Raw genomic sequence first — 18,972 nt, forward strand, 5'->3', positions numbered from 1 at the left:
AGTCAAAAGTCAAAACCTTAGGTGTGTTTGGAAGGCCCTAGTGTAAAATCGATATATCCTTAGCCTTAATCAAAACAAACATTTCAATTGAATTTGATAAATTTTTAGAGAATAAAAAAAATCGATCACGATGCGGGAATCGAACCCGCGTCTTCCACCTACAAAATATTTAAAATTTCAATTACTTACATATTATATTAAAATTCAACTTCAACTCTTTGTCCGTATATAAAAACTAAAACTACACGGAAAAGACCTTCCACGGTTTTTCCGATAAATGTGTAATTGGTTGCGAAAAACACATTTCACAGTATTCGTGAATCATTTCCTTTCTAGTATTTTCATTGAAAATAAATTTTATCGGATTTTATCAGTGTAATGTACCTACCTACTAAATACTAATCGATGTTTTACTAACTCCAGTAAATTACGGAATATCGCCAGCTTTATTATTCATCAGACAAAAATGTAAAACCGAGAATGTTGGGTTTTTAAATTATAATATCAATTTTTTGTATTTACTATGTTTCTTAATATACATTATGCACTTAATAACAATGACGCATATATGCACTTGGAATTAAAAATGTATTTACGAAGCGCAAATATCTTGTAGATACTATATGGACTATATGCAAATCCACCTCATTACAGCAATTTAAATACACAAATGGAAACTGCATTTATTAACTTTGCAATTAAAATGAGCCTCGTACATAATTGTCAATTGTTACTTAACTATCTGTACGTGTTGATCGAGATAAGATGGCCTTTGTGTACTCGGTTTCTTAATTAATAATACATAATAACATCTGCCCCCCTAGTCAAGTGGCTTTCTGTTAGCGTAGCGTTCAATAGAATAGACTACGAATGTATGAGATTGACGAAGGCTGTAGATAAACGTATCTACAGGTTACGTCAATCTCATACATTCTTAGTCTATTCTATTGAACGCTACGCTAACAGAAAGCCACTTGACTAGGGGGGCTGCTCTGAAACGCTCTGTAAAAATGCTTATACTATTACTTTTCTCCTTCGAATTATCTACCTGTATACAGAGTAATGAGCATGTACGTGTATAAACAGGCAAAGAATCGGATAATTGAATTTCTCCTATAATAGAATAATATGTTTACCTAAAAAATCTAGAAATGGTTAATTAATTTTCTACGTTGTAATTTACAGTACGATGACAGATGTGTTACATAAATCGGAAAAAAAAACAAGAAATTGGCGAATGTCTATATCCAACTACATATATGTATGAACAACACACCTTCGTTTGCTCTAAAAGCTCCGTGTAGTAAAACCGGGAACTATTGATTTTAAACATCAGCGTGTGTGTTCCACTTCCAATACAATATTCTTACATTCAAGCCACTATTAAATCCCAATAATCTAGAATATGGTCGCCTCACACTCATATCCTTAATGTCTCTGCTATCTTTACGGTCGCATTTTATTGCCGCTTCAAGCGTCCATTTGGAAAGAAGGATTATCATTCTTGGGAGGTATCTACAAAATATAGTATAAACACAACAAGTAAGTTATCTTCGAACAAAGTTAAATCGCGCCGTTGTACGTACGCAAGCTTGACGCACGCACACAACGCCGCCGCTCGGTTCCTTCTCATGGACCTTTCGCGAGGGCCGCGCTATTGCTGTGAGCGGTCAGTGTTTGTTTATACAATTATTTAAAATATCAACATGACAATTGAAATCCTTGCGCCTCGCGAGTTTAGGTACCGTGAGCTCCGGGAGTCGGCCTACTTGTTCTCTTTATACTATGTACATAATTTGGATTTCGTGCTTTTTCCCAAATGAGACACGAAAATAGTTGAGATACAGATAAGATGTTTTGTTACGAAAGCTCACATAGATGCGCTAGTTGGAAGATTTACGAGCGAGATTTCTGTAATCTGTTCTAAAGCCGTTATTTCCTCATGTTTGCGTACATTTTGAAAGATATCAGGATGGATTTTAATCGCGTTTTAAGTCCGTTTCGAAGATGTATCAACAGGTGTGGTCTGAGTCAGTTATGTTTAGATTTATCGGTTTCTTTATGGTCAGATTTAGTAAGATTTATCTGTAAGCTTAAAATTATTTGACTTTCTTCGAGAATGTAGAAAGGGTTCTATTTATTTAATGATAATGCTATTTTACTTCCTCATACAGTTCAATAGTTAAGACCAATTATTCGAAGCTAAGGTTTTTTTTTATACACGAACTTTTCTATCATATGCAAATTTCTATATCTACAGGTTTAGAACGAAGTATCAATAAAATGTTCAAAGTCGCGTCCGAAACACTTGCCTCCACATTCCGAACACGTAATATGTTGTCACATCTGACACTGCGCATAAAACATCACCACGCATACATTGCGTCATTAACATTGCAAATCAAAGGCTGCCCGTCATAAAACGATCAATGGACTTGCAACAAATCAATAAAACGGTACGCGATAAGAGCATGTGATCGCTTGGTTTATTTATAGAGATCTCCGTAGTGGAGATATAGGACCCGCATGTACGCTAAATTTAGTCCCGACAATGACACTATTAACAAGTTTCCGACTCGACGCTTTCGATCGCGTCCTTGATTTTCGTCCTAATTGTTGGTACATTTTAATTCGGTTGGCGTACAGGGTGTTGTATTTCTGGCGTCATTTTAGATTACTGCTTAGCAATGTGACGGAACACAGTAACGTTCAAGGTATTTAGCATTGTTTATATACCTACATATAGAATTAATAACAAGTTATATGTACTTAAATTAATATTGCTGACAAAAACGATGGTAAATAATAATCTGCCAACTACAATTCAATTACAGTCCCAATTCGATTCAAATCTTTATGTATTTTATTCGACGATTTTCGATCTAACAGCACCTATATATGCAATTAAACCACAATCTAACAAAAAACATTTTACACCTACGATAAAATAAACAAACATTACAGCACGAAACTAGTCTAATAGCCGATAATGTGAACAAACTAAGTTTTTGGGCGCTATCGAAGTTACCATGGGCATGACAAGCGCGTTAATGGAAAACAAATAATGTAATGGTGCGTCTAGACGATCCCATCGGCATGAGGAGGGTCTCATTGGCATGAGGAGTATGCTTGAACTATACTTTGATATTTTGAAACACTTTGGTAATACTGAAAAAGTTTGCAGTATTGATTAGTAGGGCTTTGTTTGGGTTTGTTGTAAAATATGTATGTGTGAAAGTGAATGTAGTAATATCCTTATAAGTTTTAGGCTTTGCTGAAATTATTTTAATTATGGTATGGCGCTTTATAAGCAATCCTTATCAAGGAGGGGTATTAAATAGTTTAGGTACCTGCGAACTACCACCTATTAGTCGAGTATAAATAATTTAGGCGTCTATCCTTATACTACTGTTGCAACATATCTGCTATCAACATGTCTACTCTATAAGCTATCTACCTACTAAAAACTTACCCCATATAAAAACCAATATTTCATCAAAATAATTTACTAGAACCTAGGTGGTAAATTACTAAACCGATCATTAATAAACATACTACAACTAAGCATTGGTAATCATAACAATTGAATTATTACAGTAATAATGTTCTTACAATACAATTTATTACCAATAATTAATTAACATTGTTGAGGATGAACTTAGAAATCAATGTCATCATTTATTAGTCTACAAAATGATTGATTTCAATCGCATGGAGGCAAGTCGCCACTCGCCAGTGAGGTATTGTTTTATGCGAATACTTAGAGTAATAGTAGTATAATATGATTAACTATCTTGAGCCCGCGGCTTCACTCGTATGGTAAACCTAGACGTTCATGTGTTGATTTAGAGTCAAGAGTCTAGACTATAATTTACCAGTAGGTAAAAGTATATCAGATAATATTTTACCTGATTGAAAGCGTCGTAAAGTTACTATTTAGACCTTTAGAAATTACCTAGCTTGTAACTAAAAAATTATACGAATAACTCACGTTTTAAAGCCCGTTTATTTTTTAATTCAAAAGGTTAGAATTTGTATGTGTGTGTGATACACATACAACTATACACAAGAAAACATACAACACATTAATAAACCGTTGTATAAAAAATAGCGTAACTGCATTGCGGTAGCAATTACTAATTACTAATTACACAAACAAATCATAACCAACAATTATGCTAACATTACACACGCCGTTTCGCACGTGTCTCTAAGGTCAGCGGCTCTTGTGTTTACTTTTAGATAATTATACGCTTGTTACGATAAAAACATCTCACTGTCTTCAAATCAGTGTAACTTACGAAATATTTACACATGAAAATAAAACAAATTTTAGAAAAAAGATAACATTTATTTGCTTAGCGCACACAATACTTATCTATCATCATAAAATCGTTCAAAACTAAATATTTTTTTATTTTTCTTTACTTTTAAAAACTAACCTTCATATAACACTCGCTAACCACTGAACAAAGACAATAATACATTGTTTATTCCATTCAGTCCATAAACAAACTATCAAAACATTCCATGTAAATAAACGCACCATCAAACAAAAATATTGAAAACAACACCAATGTGAATACAAAATACTTGGCATTTCGCCAATGTTCTGACATTATACTCGGTCAAGGATATCAGTTTACGTGATATTTAAATGTATGAGAAATGAGTAGGAAAAAATTATAGCAAGGTATCATTATTTTGTACGAAGTAATAAGGCAATAATAATTAATTTGTTGAAAATTGTTCAGAGAAAAACGCAGTCTTTCCACATTTACGCAAAGTTGTTTAAATGTTTCAAACTGTGATGAAATGTTTAGATAAATTACATAGTGAGTTAGATCACAGGTGTCGATTAGTGTAAACATCGATTGTTATGATAACATATCAATATAGTTAGAATAAATAATAATATGATTAATATGTAAGTACACATTTTCAACGTAACAGTTTTGATCTAATATATGCACATTGCACAGATAACATCAGTTCTAAAGTATTGTCTAACATAAACAAAAGAATCCCCAAACTAATTCATAATTAACACAAGTCAATAACTGCGTTAAAAACAACCGACTTCAAACTTGCACTTGCAACATTTACAAATACAGACAAAAATGCTCATAAAATAAAAACTACTGGGCCTATCCGAATAAAATTTTTATGGGACCAATTCGACACTATCCCGCATCGAACAAAAAAAGAATCACGTAAATCGGTTCAGAAAAAAAAAAAAAAAACATACCGGCCGAATTGATAACCTCCTCCTTTTTTGAAGTCGGTTAAAAATAATCCCATAACAAAACCAAAACAGTTGAATTGGCTCATTCCATATCAATTCAAAATCGTTTCGCACTACAAGACCGTCTCACTGTCAGACACAATAGCAAACGTAACTCGACAAGAAATGCATTAATCGAATGATAATTCTGCAATTACGATTATAAACGAGTAACGACCTCAGATCACGCATCGAAAACTGGGACATCTATGGAGCATTGGAAAGTTACATCCATTTATATCTGTACCATCGATTTGAATCAGTGGACTGAATGTGGTAAGTATATAGTTTAGTAAATAATATATATATTATAATATCATTTTTGATAGTTGAGAATTAATATAGACCTACCTACCTCATATATTTATATTCGTTGCTATACTGAGATATTGCAGTACACATTTATTATTTTACTAGCTGTTCCCCGCGGTTTCACCCGCAATTCTCCGCTCCTGTCGGTCTAAGCGTGATGATATATAGTCTATAATACATCATCACGCTAAGATTTATTGTTAGATACATAGCCCATTTAGCCTTCCTCGATAAATGGGCTAGGTATCTAACAATGAAAAAAAATTTCAAATAGAACAGGTATTTCCTGAGATTAACGCGTTCAACCAAACAAACGAAATATTCAGCTTTATAATACTATACCTATTCTTCAAGATAATTTAGATTCTCAATCTAATAATTGTTTAACTGTTTTATATTACGAATTACGAATTAATCTTATTTTTGTGCCACAGTTCAAAAAGGTCATTATAAAATTTAAACGACCGATACCGCTATGAGAAAAAATAATTTAACGTCCATTGATGGGCAGATATTCGTCATGTTACTAATCCGACAGAATTTAATTAACTCAACCGTCAGACTATTTAATTTGACCAATTAGTATAATATTTCATACCTTTTGGTTTAGTTTGTTAAAAATCTTATGAAATAATAGATTTACCTGTTTAAATACCATTACTTATTGTATTTTAAAAAGCTAAGATTTGTATCGCGGTTAAAATCAAGAAATTTGTTTGCTTTCTGTAGTGTTATTAAAGTGTCTACTTCAATCTTGAGTTTGATAAAACATAACATTCCGCATTGTTATCTATATAAAACAAATAATAATTAATAAATACAACTTCTGTATGTTTTAAGAAGACGCGAAAATAACGACCACATTTCCAACGCAAAACAAAACACTATTTTTACCATAAAATAAAAAGAAAACATATTTTATATCCAGAATTCCAGAGTCGTAAAACAAAATCGTGTTATGATTAATGATTTATTAACTTTAAATCCCAATTTTATCACAGCCGCGACTGAAGTTTATTTTTGTCCGTCCATTCATACCTCTGAAACCGCTATCCTCATTCGGTATACGATGATTTATTAATTTCCCGACACTGTGATTAAGAGCAATAAAAGTTTATAGTAATCACTTACAAGGGAATACTATGATAGCTATTTTTTCTAAGTACACACGCATGATTATAATAACGTACCAACTACCAACATAACGTTTTTATACAAAGATGTTTAAATATCAGTTTTATAGTAACGATGTACCTACCTATTTAGGATTAAATTAAAAATCTTCTCCCTTTTGGTTTTAGTCAGACGATGTACGTGATGTTATAAATTTAATTCCAAATCGCGGTAGACTTTGTAAAAAAAGTTCAAATAAAGATATATACTTCAAAATTTTGAAGTCGTTGTAGCGAACAGAAATTCATACATGCATGCATGATGCATGAATTTCCTTTGTCTGTTACTGTTTTTTTTTTTTTTAACAAAAGAGGTACGACGACGTCAAGCTTAGACGTCAAGTAATACATATTACATAAATAGTTATTATTAAATTATTATCTTAGATACTAATATTATAAAGAGGAAAGGTTTGTATGTATGTATGTATGTATGGTTTTCACGCATAAACTACTGGACCGATTTTGATGAAATTTGGCACAGATAATCTTTAGACCCTGAGAAAGAACATAGGCTACCTTTTATTGCGAAATATGTACCACGGGCGAAGCTGGGGCGGACCGCTAGTTAACCATATTTTTACGAGCTACTATTCGTTACTATTTTGGACGTAACAAGGTTTTTATGATATTCTCAAACTAGTAAAAAGAGCGTAAAACCTTAACTCTCAACTACGATCTTAACGGTCGCTTCAGATTTTTCGTAGGTAATAAAAATTCAATGCAGTTTAGATATTCATCTTATGATGTACATATTAAAGTTAACACAGTAGCTATATCTGTTTGCTTTACGGTAAGCATCAACATTGATAAAAATCGTTTTTAACAAGATTTTATTAGGAAAACTACAAGCCTAAGAACTTTTCTCGAAATACAATTGCTTTTAAAAATACATATTATTTATAACAATTAATGAAATTAAATCGTTTACACGTCTAAGTCTAAGTATAATTCAATATATTACCTGTGGAGTTACTTTTCTAATGATCACACATATCGAAGCCGTACATATTCAACACCTTTCGCAGTAAATAAAGAAATGACACACATCAAAGGTTTCCTATTGTTACGCTTTCCACGGAATTAATATTATAATATGCTATTTTACTAGAAATTAAATTAATCAAACATTAATTATTAAATTAATCAAACATTAATTAGTTCCTTTGTTCTCTTCACATTCAAATTTAATTAATAAATTAACATTTTCAAGCATAAACACATTCATCTTCGTTTTATAAAAACAAGAGAGTGTATGCCGAGCACACGTGTCAGAAGTGAAACTTCCTTGGCAAGATTCAAAGATACCAAAATCGTCGCACGACATGACGTGACGGTATTGCCATGACGCGGCCTTGAAATTTTACTCTCAACGCGCCTAAAGAAGTTTCACTTCAAAAATGTGTTCATAAAATACACATAATAAATAATAATAACACCATGAATGGCACAACTGTTACATTGAATAGTATATTTGCACCTGGCTTTACGCAAGGACGAGCAAACATTCTTCAAGGCGGAGTACTGTCAACGAGAGAAGTCCTTAAATAGTTTTTATGTAAATTAAGGGACAAGTCTTCGTTGCTGTATTTATTATTTATTTATTTATTTACGGCATACGCCAAACCATCTTTCTTATATATAAAAATGAATCGCAAAATGTGTTGGTAAGCGCATATCTCGAGAACGGCTGAACCGATTTCGATAATTCTTTTTTTATTATATTCCTTGAAGTACGAGGATGGTTCTTATGTAGAGAAAAAGTAAACATGTACCACGGGCGAAGCCGGGGCGGACCGCTAGTACGTATATAAAACTTAATTCTAAACTTATCACTATGTCCTTAGTTCTAGGTTAGTTCTGCTTTATATTTGACGTGAGAATAACTGGAGTATATATAAGATAATTATATGATTTTTTTTCACGCCACACAAAAAATATTATAATGAAATTATTAAAATTTAAAATTAAGTAATTTAATTACAACCTGACTGTACTTGCCTATCAAATTAACCGGCGGATATTTAGATGTCACGTTTGATAAGTTCTATCTACTTAGTCGTTGATGATGGATAAAAAATATATTAACTTTATTATCCCGGCTTTATGGTGAAGCTCGTCAAATATTACGTAATAAGTGTAAGGAGTTATTTGGTAATAAAATTATTTTTAGGAAAATGTTTATAAAACTGAATTGACCGTGCTATTAACTAATTAATTTATTTGTAAACAACAATTTATTTGTTATGAAGTGTACTTTAACAATTCAACAACAATCCATACTAATATTATAAATGCGAAAGTAACTCTGTCTGTCTGTCTGTTACTCAATCACGCCTAAACTACGGATCCAATTTTCATGAAATTTGGTATGGAGATATTTTGATACCCGAGAAAGGACATAGGATACTTTTTATCCCGGGAAAATGACGCAATCCCGGAAATCCCACGGGAATGGGAACTATGCGGGTTTTTCTTTGAATGCGCGTGCGAAGCCGCGGGCGGAAACCTAGTGAGTAATAATTTTTAAATTAATTGTTTAACTCAGGATTTATCGCGATACGCTTGTAATCATTGAAAATTTCAAAATAATTTATCAAAAAATACACACCATCCATTCATAAAACTGCATTCATAACTTCCCTCACAAATAGTTTGTCTTTTACTTATTTGTCGAGACGTATTTACAAGAAAGTTTAGAACCAATATGTAAGTTTAGCAAAAGGCGACAATAACTAATGGCCGCTCAAACATTGTCGAACGGTCAATATTGTATAGTGGACGCTAACTCTAGGAAATATAACATTTCACACTTGGATATGTATGGGAATTAAGGGATATAGTGACGCTTGAATAGTCAAAAATGTATAAATAAAGAAATAAAGTATTTCTTTAGATTTTAGGACGTCAAGGAAGGATTGGGTTACAATAACATAAATTGAAACTTAAAAAAAAAACTAGCTACGCCTAGGGATTTCTCAAAAATAGCAGAAATATTTAAGCGACCTGTCGATATGAACTCCCTAATTATATATCTCATAAAATAACATTTAATTATTGAATAATTACAGGCTTTCTTTACCTCAACGTCCGCCCTCTATCATTTTAATTTCGACCGCTGTATTTTTTGTTCTTGAATACTTATCACTTTTTTTGAGTAAAAGATGCCCAATACCCATTACCCACCCACTTCCAAATTCCAATCAATAAAATTTTACTCGAAATATAGGTAATTAACTAGGTATTTGAAAAAGTTTCATTAACAGCAATATGGTCAATGTAAAGAATGCGCATAATATCCACGTTTGATTTTCAAATTTCAATAATTGTTCTACAATCCAACACATCACAAAATTCTCTACCTATATGGTATACCTACATGTACATATTTTTCTTTGTTTTATGTAGCCTGAAGGAAATCTTTCTTGAGCGAAAGGGCCGCCTACTTGTCCAGTGTAAAATGTATCTGATCATCTTCATCTGTATATCGTTTTCAAATGCTTATAAACAAAAAAATAACTCACCGTAAACACAGGTAAACCTAATCCAATAATGTACAGCATCACATTAGTAACCGTGGAGTCTTTATACGGGTGCTTGAGGGACTCATCGTCGCAGAAGAAGCCGCGCTCGTACGGCGTGCCCCACAGGTAGAACACGAGGATCAGGAAGCCGACTGTAACAAGAGAGGAAACTTTGTTGTAGAGTGTATGTTTGAATATAAAGTAGGTATATGGTAAACAGATTTAATATTAACAATAAGTACAGTGAGCAAAACATGCTTATTTTTTAACCTGATCCAAAGGTTTATAGATAACTGGAGAATTGTCAAGAAAATTATTATAACTACCAAATTTTATCAACCAGAACTCAAACCAAACATTAGATATTAATCTATATAATCCTTTCCTTTTCATTCCTTCTAAGTTCTACCTTACAGATACCTTTTATAAACAGTGCCATTTTTTGCCGCATATTTACAAATGCAAGCGGTCGCTAATTACTTGTAAATAAACCCAAAACCAACCACATCCCAAAACACCCACTATCTAACATCTCACTAAAAAGCTGTTAATGTTACGACATGTTACACAAAACATTAAAGACACATTGGGTATAAATCACAAATTCCAAAAAAGGACGTATAAAAGAATTTAAATTGGTTAAGAGTGATCCCATTTTGAGTAGATCCAACTATTGTTTCACGGATTGTTTGGATAACAGTCTTGGGACTGACAAAAAACATCAGGTATTGATAACGCAGATGTAAAGATATGGAAGGGACATGTTAAATTTATCTGTAAACACTTTTTTTCTAATATCTTTCGAAATGATACGTTAAATACGGTAATTTTAAAGGTATAGAGATACCTCAGCATCTTATATCTTGATAACTCGCCTACCTGTCTTGGTAGAACGATCAATGAAAGGTTCTAAGAAATAAAATAGATTGTTTAGGATCAATGTTACTTTGATTTCTTTTAATAACGAGCAACAGGTGATGTTATCTTTTAAACGTGTTTTTTATTTAATCAAATTGTTTAAATAGACGTGAAGAAGACGCGTGAAATTAGATCTTGCCTTTAACTTTCTTTTTCTTGTATCATTAGAGTATAATTACTGGACCGATTTCAATAATTCTTTCATCAACAGAAAGCTACATTTTTCGTGTGTCTCATAGGCTATAATTTTTTGAAGTGAAACTTATTAGGCGCGTTGAGAGTAAAATTTTAAGATCGTGTCATGGCAATATCGTCACATCATGGAGTAAGGCGACGATTTTGGTACCTTTGAATCTTGCCAAAGAAGTTTCACTTCTGACACGTGCAATATTGAGGTGTGACAATATTCTGGTGTAATAAAGTTAAATGGAAATCGATTCCAGTAAATAACATCTACGTACAACGCAATCCCCTTTGTTATTGATCTGCACTAAAACAACACACACTTCATTATCGTTTACTATGTTCCACTTTTTGCCTATTATCTTAGGAACAACATGCAATTGTGAAATCTTTGAATATTATTAATGTTTAACGAATGGAAATGTGTTAGAAGAAACCACGTTAAAGATGATAGGTACAATTTTTTTTAATCTTTTGATATTACGTCTAACACCTTTCAAATTAAAATTCACCAAACCATTAAAATATATAGCGAAGCAAAGAAACATAGGTCGTATACAGGAAAATAACTCGTAAGCCTTAGCTTATATGGATAAATAAAATATTTAAATATAGTGTGAAAAGGTTAATATGTATTACACGCAATGACTTCCTTATTAGTTAACTTCACAGGCAATAAAGCATCAACTTTCAGTTAAAATTAGTCATAGATTTATTAATTACATAGATGTAACACCATTCCATAATAGCATAAAATTACATAAGCTATAATTACGCAAAAGCAAGAATATTTAGAAATTTAAAATTAAGGCCAGTTCACCCATGACAAAAAAATGTTAAAGTTATGATTTGTAACAAAAAAGAACATAGGTATATTATTTTCTTTTTATAAAAATTAGTATTATAAGATTTATATTAATTTAGATAAAATACATACAAGTTAACCGATTGCGAAATGACCGATAGTAATTTTGCACTAAATCCTATAATAGATGATCTTTATAGATAGACTTTATCAATCGAACTTCCAAAAATGACGCACAATATGATAAACAATAATACTACACACTGAATGTATATCAGCTTATTTAAAAAAGAAAAATATTTTTAGGCTTTCATTATTTAGAAATTTTACCTACTAGGTAATAGATTTGCACTAAAGGAACAGCCAATGGTAACGTCCAATTTCCTTTGAATGAAGTAGGTCTTAAAATATCATTAAAAAAATCGATAAGGTAATCGGTAAGAAGACTTTCTTTAAAAACTAGGTAAAATGCATACAACAGAATTTGTGATGTATACTCATTATTAATTTCACAAAAACATTCTACACCAAAAAATTCAAACAACAAATCCAATCAATTTATTTTCACTTTTATCTAAGAATGGCTATTCCACTAAGATATAGCGGCACCTTACATAAGCGATGAGATCTATGAATCACTCCATCAACCACGAATTGGGTCAACGACCTGTTACATAACGCAATCAATTTCAATTATGTTTTAGTTTGTGTGTTTTCAATGAGAATTTCAGTATGGTAATTGGTAGTGCTAGATTTTGTAGGATTTGTCTATAAACAAGTTTTTAAGAAATGAAATATGTACGTATAAATACAATAATACTAGCGGTCCGCCCCGGCTTCGCCCGTGGTACATATTTACGTTTTCTCTACATAAAAACCATCCTCGTACTTCAAGGAATATAATAAAAGAAGAATTATCGAAATCGGTTCAGCCGTTCTCGAGTTATGCGCTTACCAACACATTTTGCGATTCATTTTTATATATAAAGATTATCAGAATGAGTGATAGTAGTAAGATTGCAAAACTTCTTGGTAAAAAAAATAGGAAAAAATAGGCTTTTAAAAATCTATCGTAAGAGAAATCGAGATGGCAAAACTTCACACTATGTTTTTTGTGAGTCCTTGACCTTTTTCCCTTTAATAAGTTACTAAATTCATTTCTTAACGGAATATTACATTTCTCTCAGAATTTCTTTCACATACATTCAATTTCAATGCATTCATCTTGCCCACTATAAACGTAAAAATAATCCTAGCATATTAAGTATTAACCAAGCCACACCACCTACCAGCAGATGTTTCATACGTTATTCAAATACGATGCAGTTGAATAAATAACTAAAGGAATTTACAAGGAGCTGATAAGTGATATGATAACGAAGATTTAACACCATAACAAACACTGTTACACCAATTTCATCGTCAGCTGCTTATCTGTTTACGGGAAAAACGAATCTATACACAAATAGGTAAAGATGGTATTCCCTCGTACATTTTGGGATGAGTTGTGCAATTTCAGCCGCCGACGGCCATTGACACTGAAATATCCATACTAATATTATAAATGCGAAAGTAACTCTGTCTGTCTGTCTGTTACTCAATCACGCCTCAACTACTGAACCAATTTGCATGAAATTTGGTATGTAGATATTTTGAAACCCGAGAAAGGACATAGGCTACCTTTTATTGCGAAATATATACCACGGGCGAAGCCGGGGCGGACCTCTAGTGGTCTATAAATTTGAAAAGTATAAGATGAATGGGGTAATGTAGTTATGGTAAAATTACAAATTTACCTCTTCTAGTAATATCGATAAACAACGAGCAAGAGATTAAGTAAGCGGTAGCAAGCTACTAGTTATTATTCTGTGGCAGTAGTAAGAATCAAACGGAAAATAGTATTATTTCAATAATTCGGAAGGCATAGAATAATATTATAAAAAACAGAAGACAAAAGACAATAATATGCTAATATACGTAGCCACCTGTAACTACTAGTTAATAATCTCATAAATCAATATATTAACTAAAACTTTACAAAAAACCCTTTTCTAAAGCTAAATGAAGCTGCAAGTTCACGCACCATTATGCACTAACTACTGAGCCCATACGATTTGCATTTACATGATTTTTCGCTCTATCGACCCATCGAATTAAAACCAGCAGACCAAATCAACGGCATCAATATGTACATGTAAATGAAAAAAATCTAGATTGACATTTATATTAGGTAGTTACCTATTTTTTGATGGGAAAAATTCACCAAATCATCTTAGGGTAGTATTTAGTAGAGCTTTTTTCTTATCATAGAGTAGTTTTATTATTATAACATATTAATTAATAAGTAGAGTGTAGACATTGTACACTTACGTATTATTGTTTAAATTTAAAATTTTAACTACTATTATACCTAATATATGCTAGAAAAAATATCTAAAAGTAGGTTAATAAATTTCTTTTAACTTTGCCCTTACGTGAACATACACATGCATTCCATAAAACATACACAAAATGTTAATCAAAACCTCCAACAAAATATCTCAAAATCACATCCAATTTAATGCAGTCGTTCCTGCGTCATGCGTATACAAACATTTGCTTCCTAAATCCTACGTCAACACTTAAAATGAAAATGTCAATAACTGTTACCTCTTTAGTAAGATCCCACGCTTTATATGCAAATTTGGATTGGTGATATCATGATTATTAAAACATGATTTATATACTTCACACGAAAACAACAATATTTAAAAAAAATACTTGTCGGATTTTCGTGGTCCGAATTAAACTTTGAAAATCAGGATCAGTGTTGAGGGTCGCTTTTATCAATCTATTAAAACTTATTTCAAAATGCATAATAAATCACTTTTTGTAGATTAAAATAAGCAAAAAAAAAATATTGACAACGATACCACACGATACTGTATTAATTGCAAATTCACGCGGCCCAGATACGTTACAAATTGTATTTTTAGCTTACTATGCAGAATATTGTTGAAATTCACCTAACATCTATACAGCTGAAGAGTTTGTTTGTTTGTTTGAACGCGCTAATCAGGTAGCCCATGTGTCAGATAGCCCATTCATCGAGGAAGGCTATAGAGTATAGGCTATTATATCATCACGCTGAGACCAACAGGAGCGGAGCACTACAGGTAATACCGCGGAACACAGCTAGTTTCAGAATATTGTTGAAATTCAGCTAACATAACCTAGATATTTCCAATCACAAACTAACAATAAAAAAACATCTAGTCAAACATTAAAATACATTTGCATTTTATCTTTCAAATACATACATCATTAATACAATGGTGTTAAATCAAAATGCATTGCGTTTCAACTTTCAATTAATGAATTTGTCTTGCTATGTGTGTGTATGTATATGCATATCTAGGTATGTGTGTGCGTGTATATGCATATCTAGATATGTGTGTGTCTGTGTGTGCATGTATATGTGTTCGTAGATGTGTGTATATGTATATGCGAGTATTTGTGTATGTCTGCGTAAACGCATAGAAGAAAAAAACGTCGATCGCTGCATGAGTAGCCTCATTGTTTGGGACCTAGAGGTTGTATTACGTATTGCGATGGCAATTAACAACATTAAAATACAAGTTATTTTTAATAACCAGTTCATATTGCGAACCTTCAGTATTACCTTGGCCTTGTAGGAAAATAAAATTTTTATAATGATAGCCCACCTGGTCGTTATTGCCGAAAATATACGCCGTTAAAAAATATTTCAATGTAACTACGTAAAGGTTATCACCGAGAATAACATTAACATTGTTTTTTTTAAATGAGTAAATGAGATCTAGATTTTTGTTTGCCGAATATCATCGTCGTTCGTCATTGTTTCCATTACATTATCTATTACGTATCTATAATGCAAATCACTCAATTTAATTTATCATAATGTAAATAAACTGTTCACAAATTGTGGCGCTAAAAACCGTCACATCTATTCAAAACATCATACAAACTACAATAGCCATTCTTCAGTTTTTACTTACACAATTTCATGCCTTATATTTCCATGGCAATGTCTATTGCTATCAACACGTAATCCCACAGTTTAATTGAATCGGTCGCGCGTTGACCCCACACCGAAGGGAACCTAATGCCACTTTAATTGTTCATTATAACAAAATAACTATGTTTAATCAATATTGGCATGCACATTGGTTTAACATGCTGACGATTTATGTTCATAATAATTATAAACAAAAAGTTGAATAGAAGGGTTTTTCTTCGTAAGTGTAAACATAACAGCGTGAAAAGTTAACAGGAACTTTTTCTACGTAAGTATACTTGCTAGTAGGAATGTATTTTATTTATTAACTAGCTTCCGCCCGCGACTCCGTCCGCGCGGATGTCGGTCTTCGCGTGGATGGTTTATTTCTCCATTTTGAGTAACTTTGACAATGACATCTTATAAATATCTATTGGACCCAAATACGGCTAGGCCTATAATAATACCCAACGTGTGTTCGCGGTTCTACAGAACAACGTCTATGGATAAAACTGAAAAATTAAGATTAATTTTTTTTCTACGTATTTTTCCAGGATAAAAAGTACCCTATTTTACGCCCAGGATAATAAGGTATAATTATACCAAGTTTCATCGAAATCGAACCGGTAGTTTTCACGTGATGTCTTCACATACAGACAGACAGACAGACAGACAGACAAAAATTTTTTTAATCACATATTTGGGTTTGGTATCGAACCAGTAACACCCCCTGCTATTTATTTTTTCAATATTTTCAATGTACAGAATTGACCCTTCTACAGATTTATTATATATGTATAGACTATAGCTGACCCTGCAAACATTGTTCTTATAGGATACTGCACTAATCACTTCTGAATATAAAGATAGTTAACGACCCATACCTAACTAATATACACAAAAAGTATAAAAATCAGTGTAGGCGTTTCGGAGAAGTCGTAGCAGTTTGCTAACAAAAACTGTGACATAAGAATTTTATAAAGGACTAGCTTTCCGCCTGCGGCTTCGCCCGCGTTTTCAAAGAAAAACCCGCATAGTTCCCGTTCCCGTGGGATTTCCGGGATAAAACCTAGCCTATGTTACTCGTGGATAATGTAGCTTTCGAATGGTGAAAGAATTTTTATGAGCCTATTCATTACAATCAAACAAACAAACAAACAAACAAACAAACAAAGTTTTCCTCTTTATAATATTAGTATAGATTTAGTTCGTAAGCTTATATCATAAACATTGGCCACTTTTAATATCTCACTATAAAAAATCTTAAAATATGTATGAAGATGTAAACTATGATAACATATCTCTGTCCTCTTATCCTCATATAATTTCACTCTAATTTTAGTTTCCAGCGTAATCAAGAACCATTGCGTCACAACACACAACTCACAAGTCATACGAACATTAAAGGTCATTGCTAGCAATTTTACGCTACACAACTGAGGGTTGTCCTATCGAGCGTCTTATATTTAGATTTGACCGTTGCGTTGTATAATTCTGATTGATGCTATATTATTATAGGTAATGGAAACATCTATGAAAGGACAACTATTCCATTTAGAGACTGTTTAAATGTAAAGACCTATAAATGATAGAAAAATGGTTTATAATAAAAAATGCGTATAAACATCACGTTTTATTTGATAAGTTAATTAATTATTATAGGCCTCCTTTTTCCTTCAACTTTACACATTTACACGCTTTTTCTGCAACTTCACAAATATACACACTACATTTAAAGTCGGAACTTACATTAGGTATATACGCACCTTCATCCGATTTATAATTGCCTACTAAAGGCTATTTAGCAAAGCGTCACTGTTTTTAATACCAAAATCTTAAACACCTGCTATTATGCTCGTTAACCTGACAAACTCCAGAAGCACCCATAAACAAGGCTAACAAATTATTCAGCTTGACAGCATTGCGCCATGTCAGTAATGATTCCATTGTAAAAACTACAGCCATTGTTTGGCAACGTATTGTTATTATAATGTATGTTAAGTGCATTTGGGACTCGCAACTACAAGCTCCTGCACATTCTTAGTTTGAGCTTTCTCTGTTCACTTGTTGTTCTTCGTTGCTATTCATAGAGGTGTCGCCTGATTCTGTGAGTATTGTGAACGTTATTAACATTAATTTCTGGTTATATATTGAAAATATTGTCCGAGTAAAAAATTCAATTTGAACAAGATCCAGGCTACCATCGGAAGGCGTTGTAGGAATATTTCGTCTCTTTAGTTTTAATATTGACTCTGTTATGTCACTACAGATTTGCTTCCCCATCTAACATGATCAAATATAATTGGCACAAAGCAGAAGAACACTTGTAACTACACAATGCAAATACAACAATAATTGTCTAAGTAATAACTGAGAAAACAACCTATCGATAGACATCAGATCGAAAGCCTGATAACACTTGACATAATTGATCATAAAGCTCACACGCTGCTAAAAAAGGAGTACAAGCGGCACACAAAGGCATTATAAAATGTACAATTATCACAAAAAGCCCTCCTATAATCACTCAATTAGAGCTGCAATTAATCAAAGAACAGTACAATCGGGCCGCACTCGGGGGAAGCTAATTACTAATTACTGAAGTATCGTTAATTCCATGTGTTGTATCTTGGGTTTATTTCTGTTGCACTTGTGTTGAATGTAACACGATTCTCTTCTATTACAACATATCATTGCAATCGGAATAAAGATACACCGTTCAGATTAATGTAGTAAAAGGTGTTATGATATTTTAAATT

At 32.4% G+C, this 18,972-nt stretch overlaps 1 protein-coding gene across 1 annotated transcript in view; it reads right to left on the minus strand.

The window, feature by feature from the left end:
• The window catches only part of LOC149481865 (putative phosphatidate phosphatase), a 93,629-nt gene that overhangs the window by 50,707 nt on the left and 23,950 nt on the right, over positions 1 to 18,972 (minus strand). The window contains exon 2 of the mRNA XM_089705080.1: positions 10,293 to 10,444. Coding sequence (XP_089561206.1) covers positions 10,293 to 10,444 — 152 coding nt within the window. The remainder of the gene's footprint in view (positions 1 to 10,292; positions 10,445 to 18,972) is intronic.

The sequence above is a fragment of the Colias philodice genome, chromosome 16 (genome assembly GCF_061535455.1).
Source record: "Colias philodice isolate Cphi_HAF_F1 chromosome 16, ilColPhil1 Martin Lab GWU primary, whole genome shotgun sequence".
Classification (NCBI taxonomy): domain Eukaryota; kingdom Metazoa; phylum Arthropoda; class Insecta; order Lepidoptera; family Pieridae; genus Colias; species Colias philodice.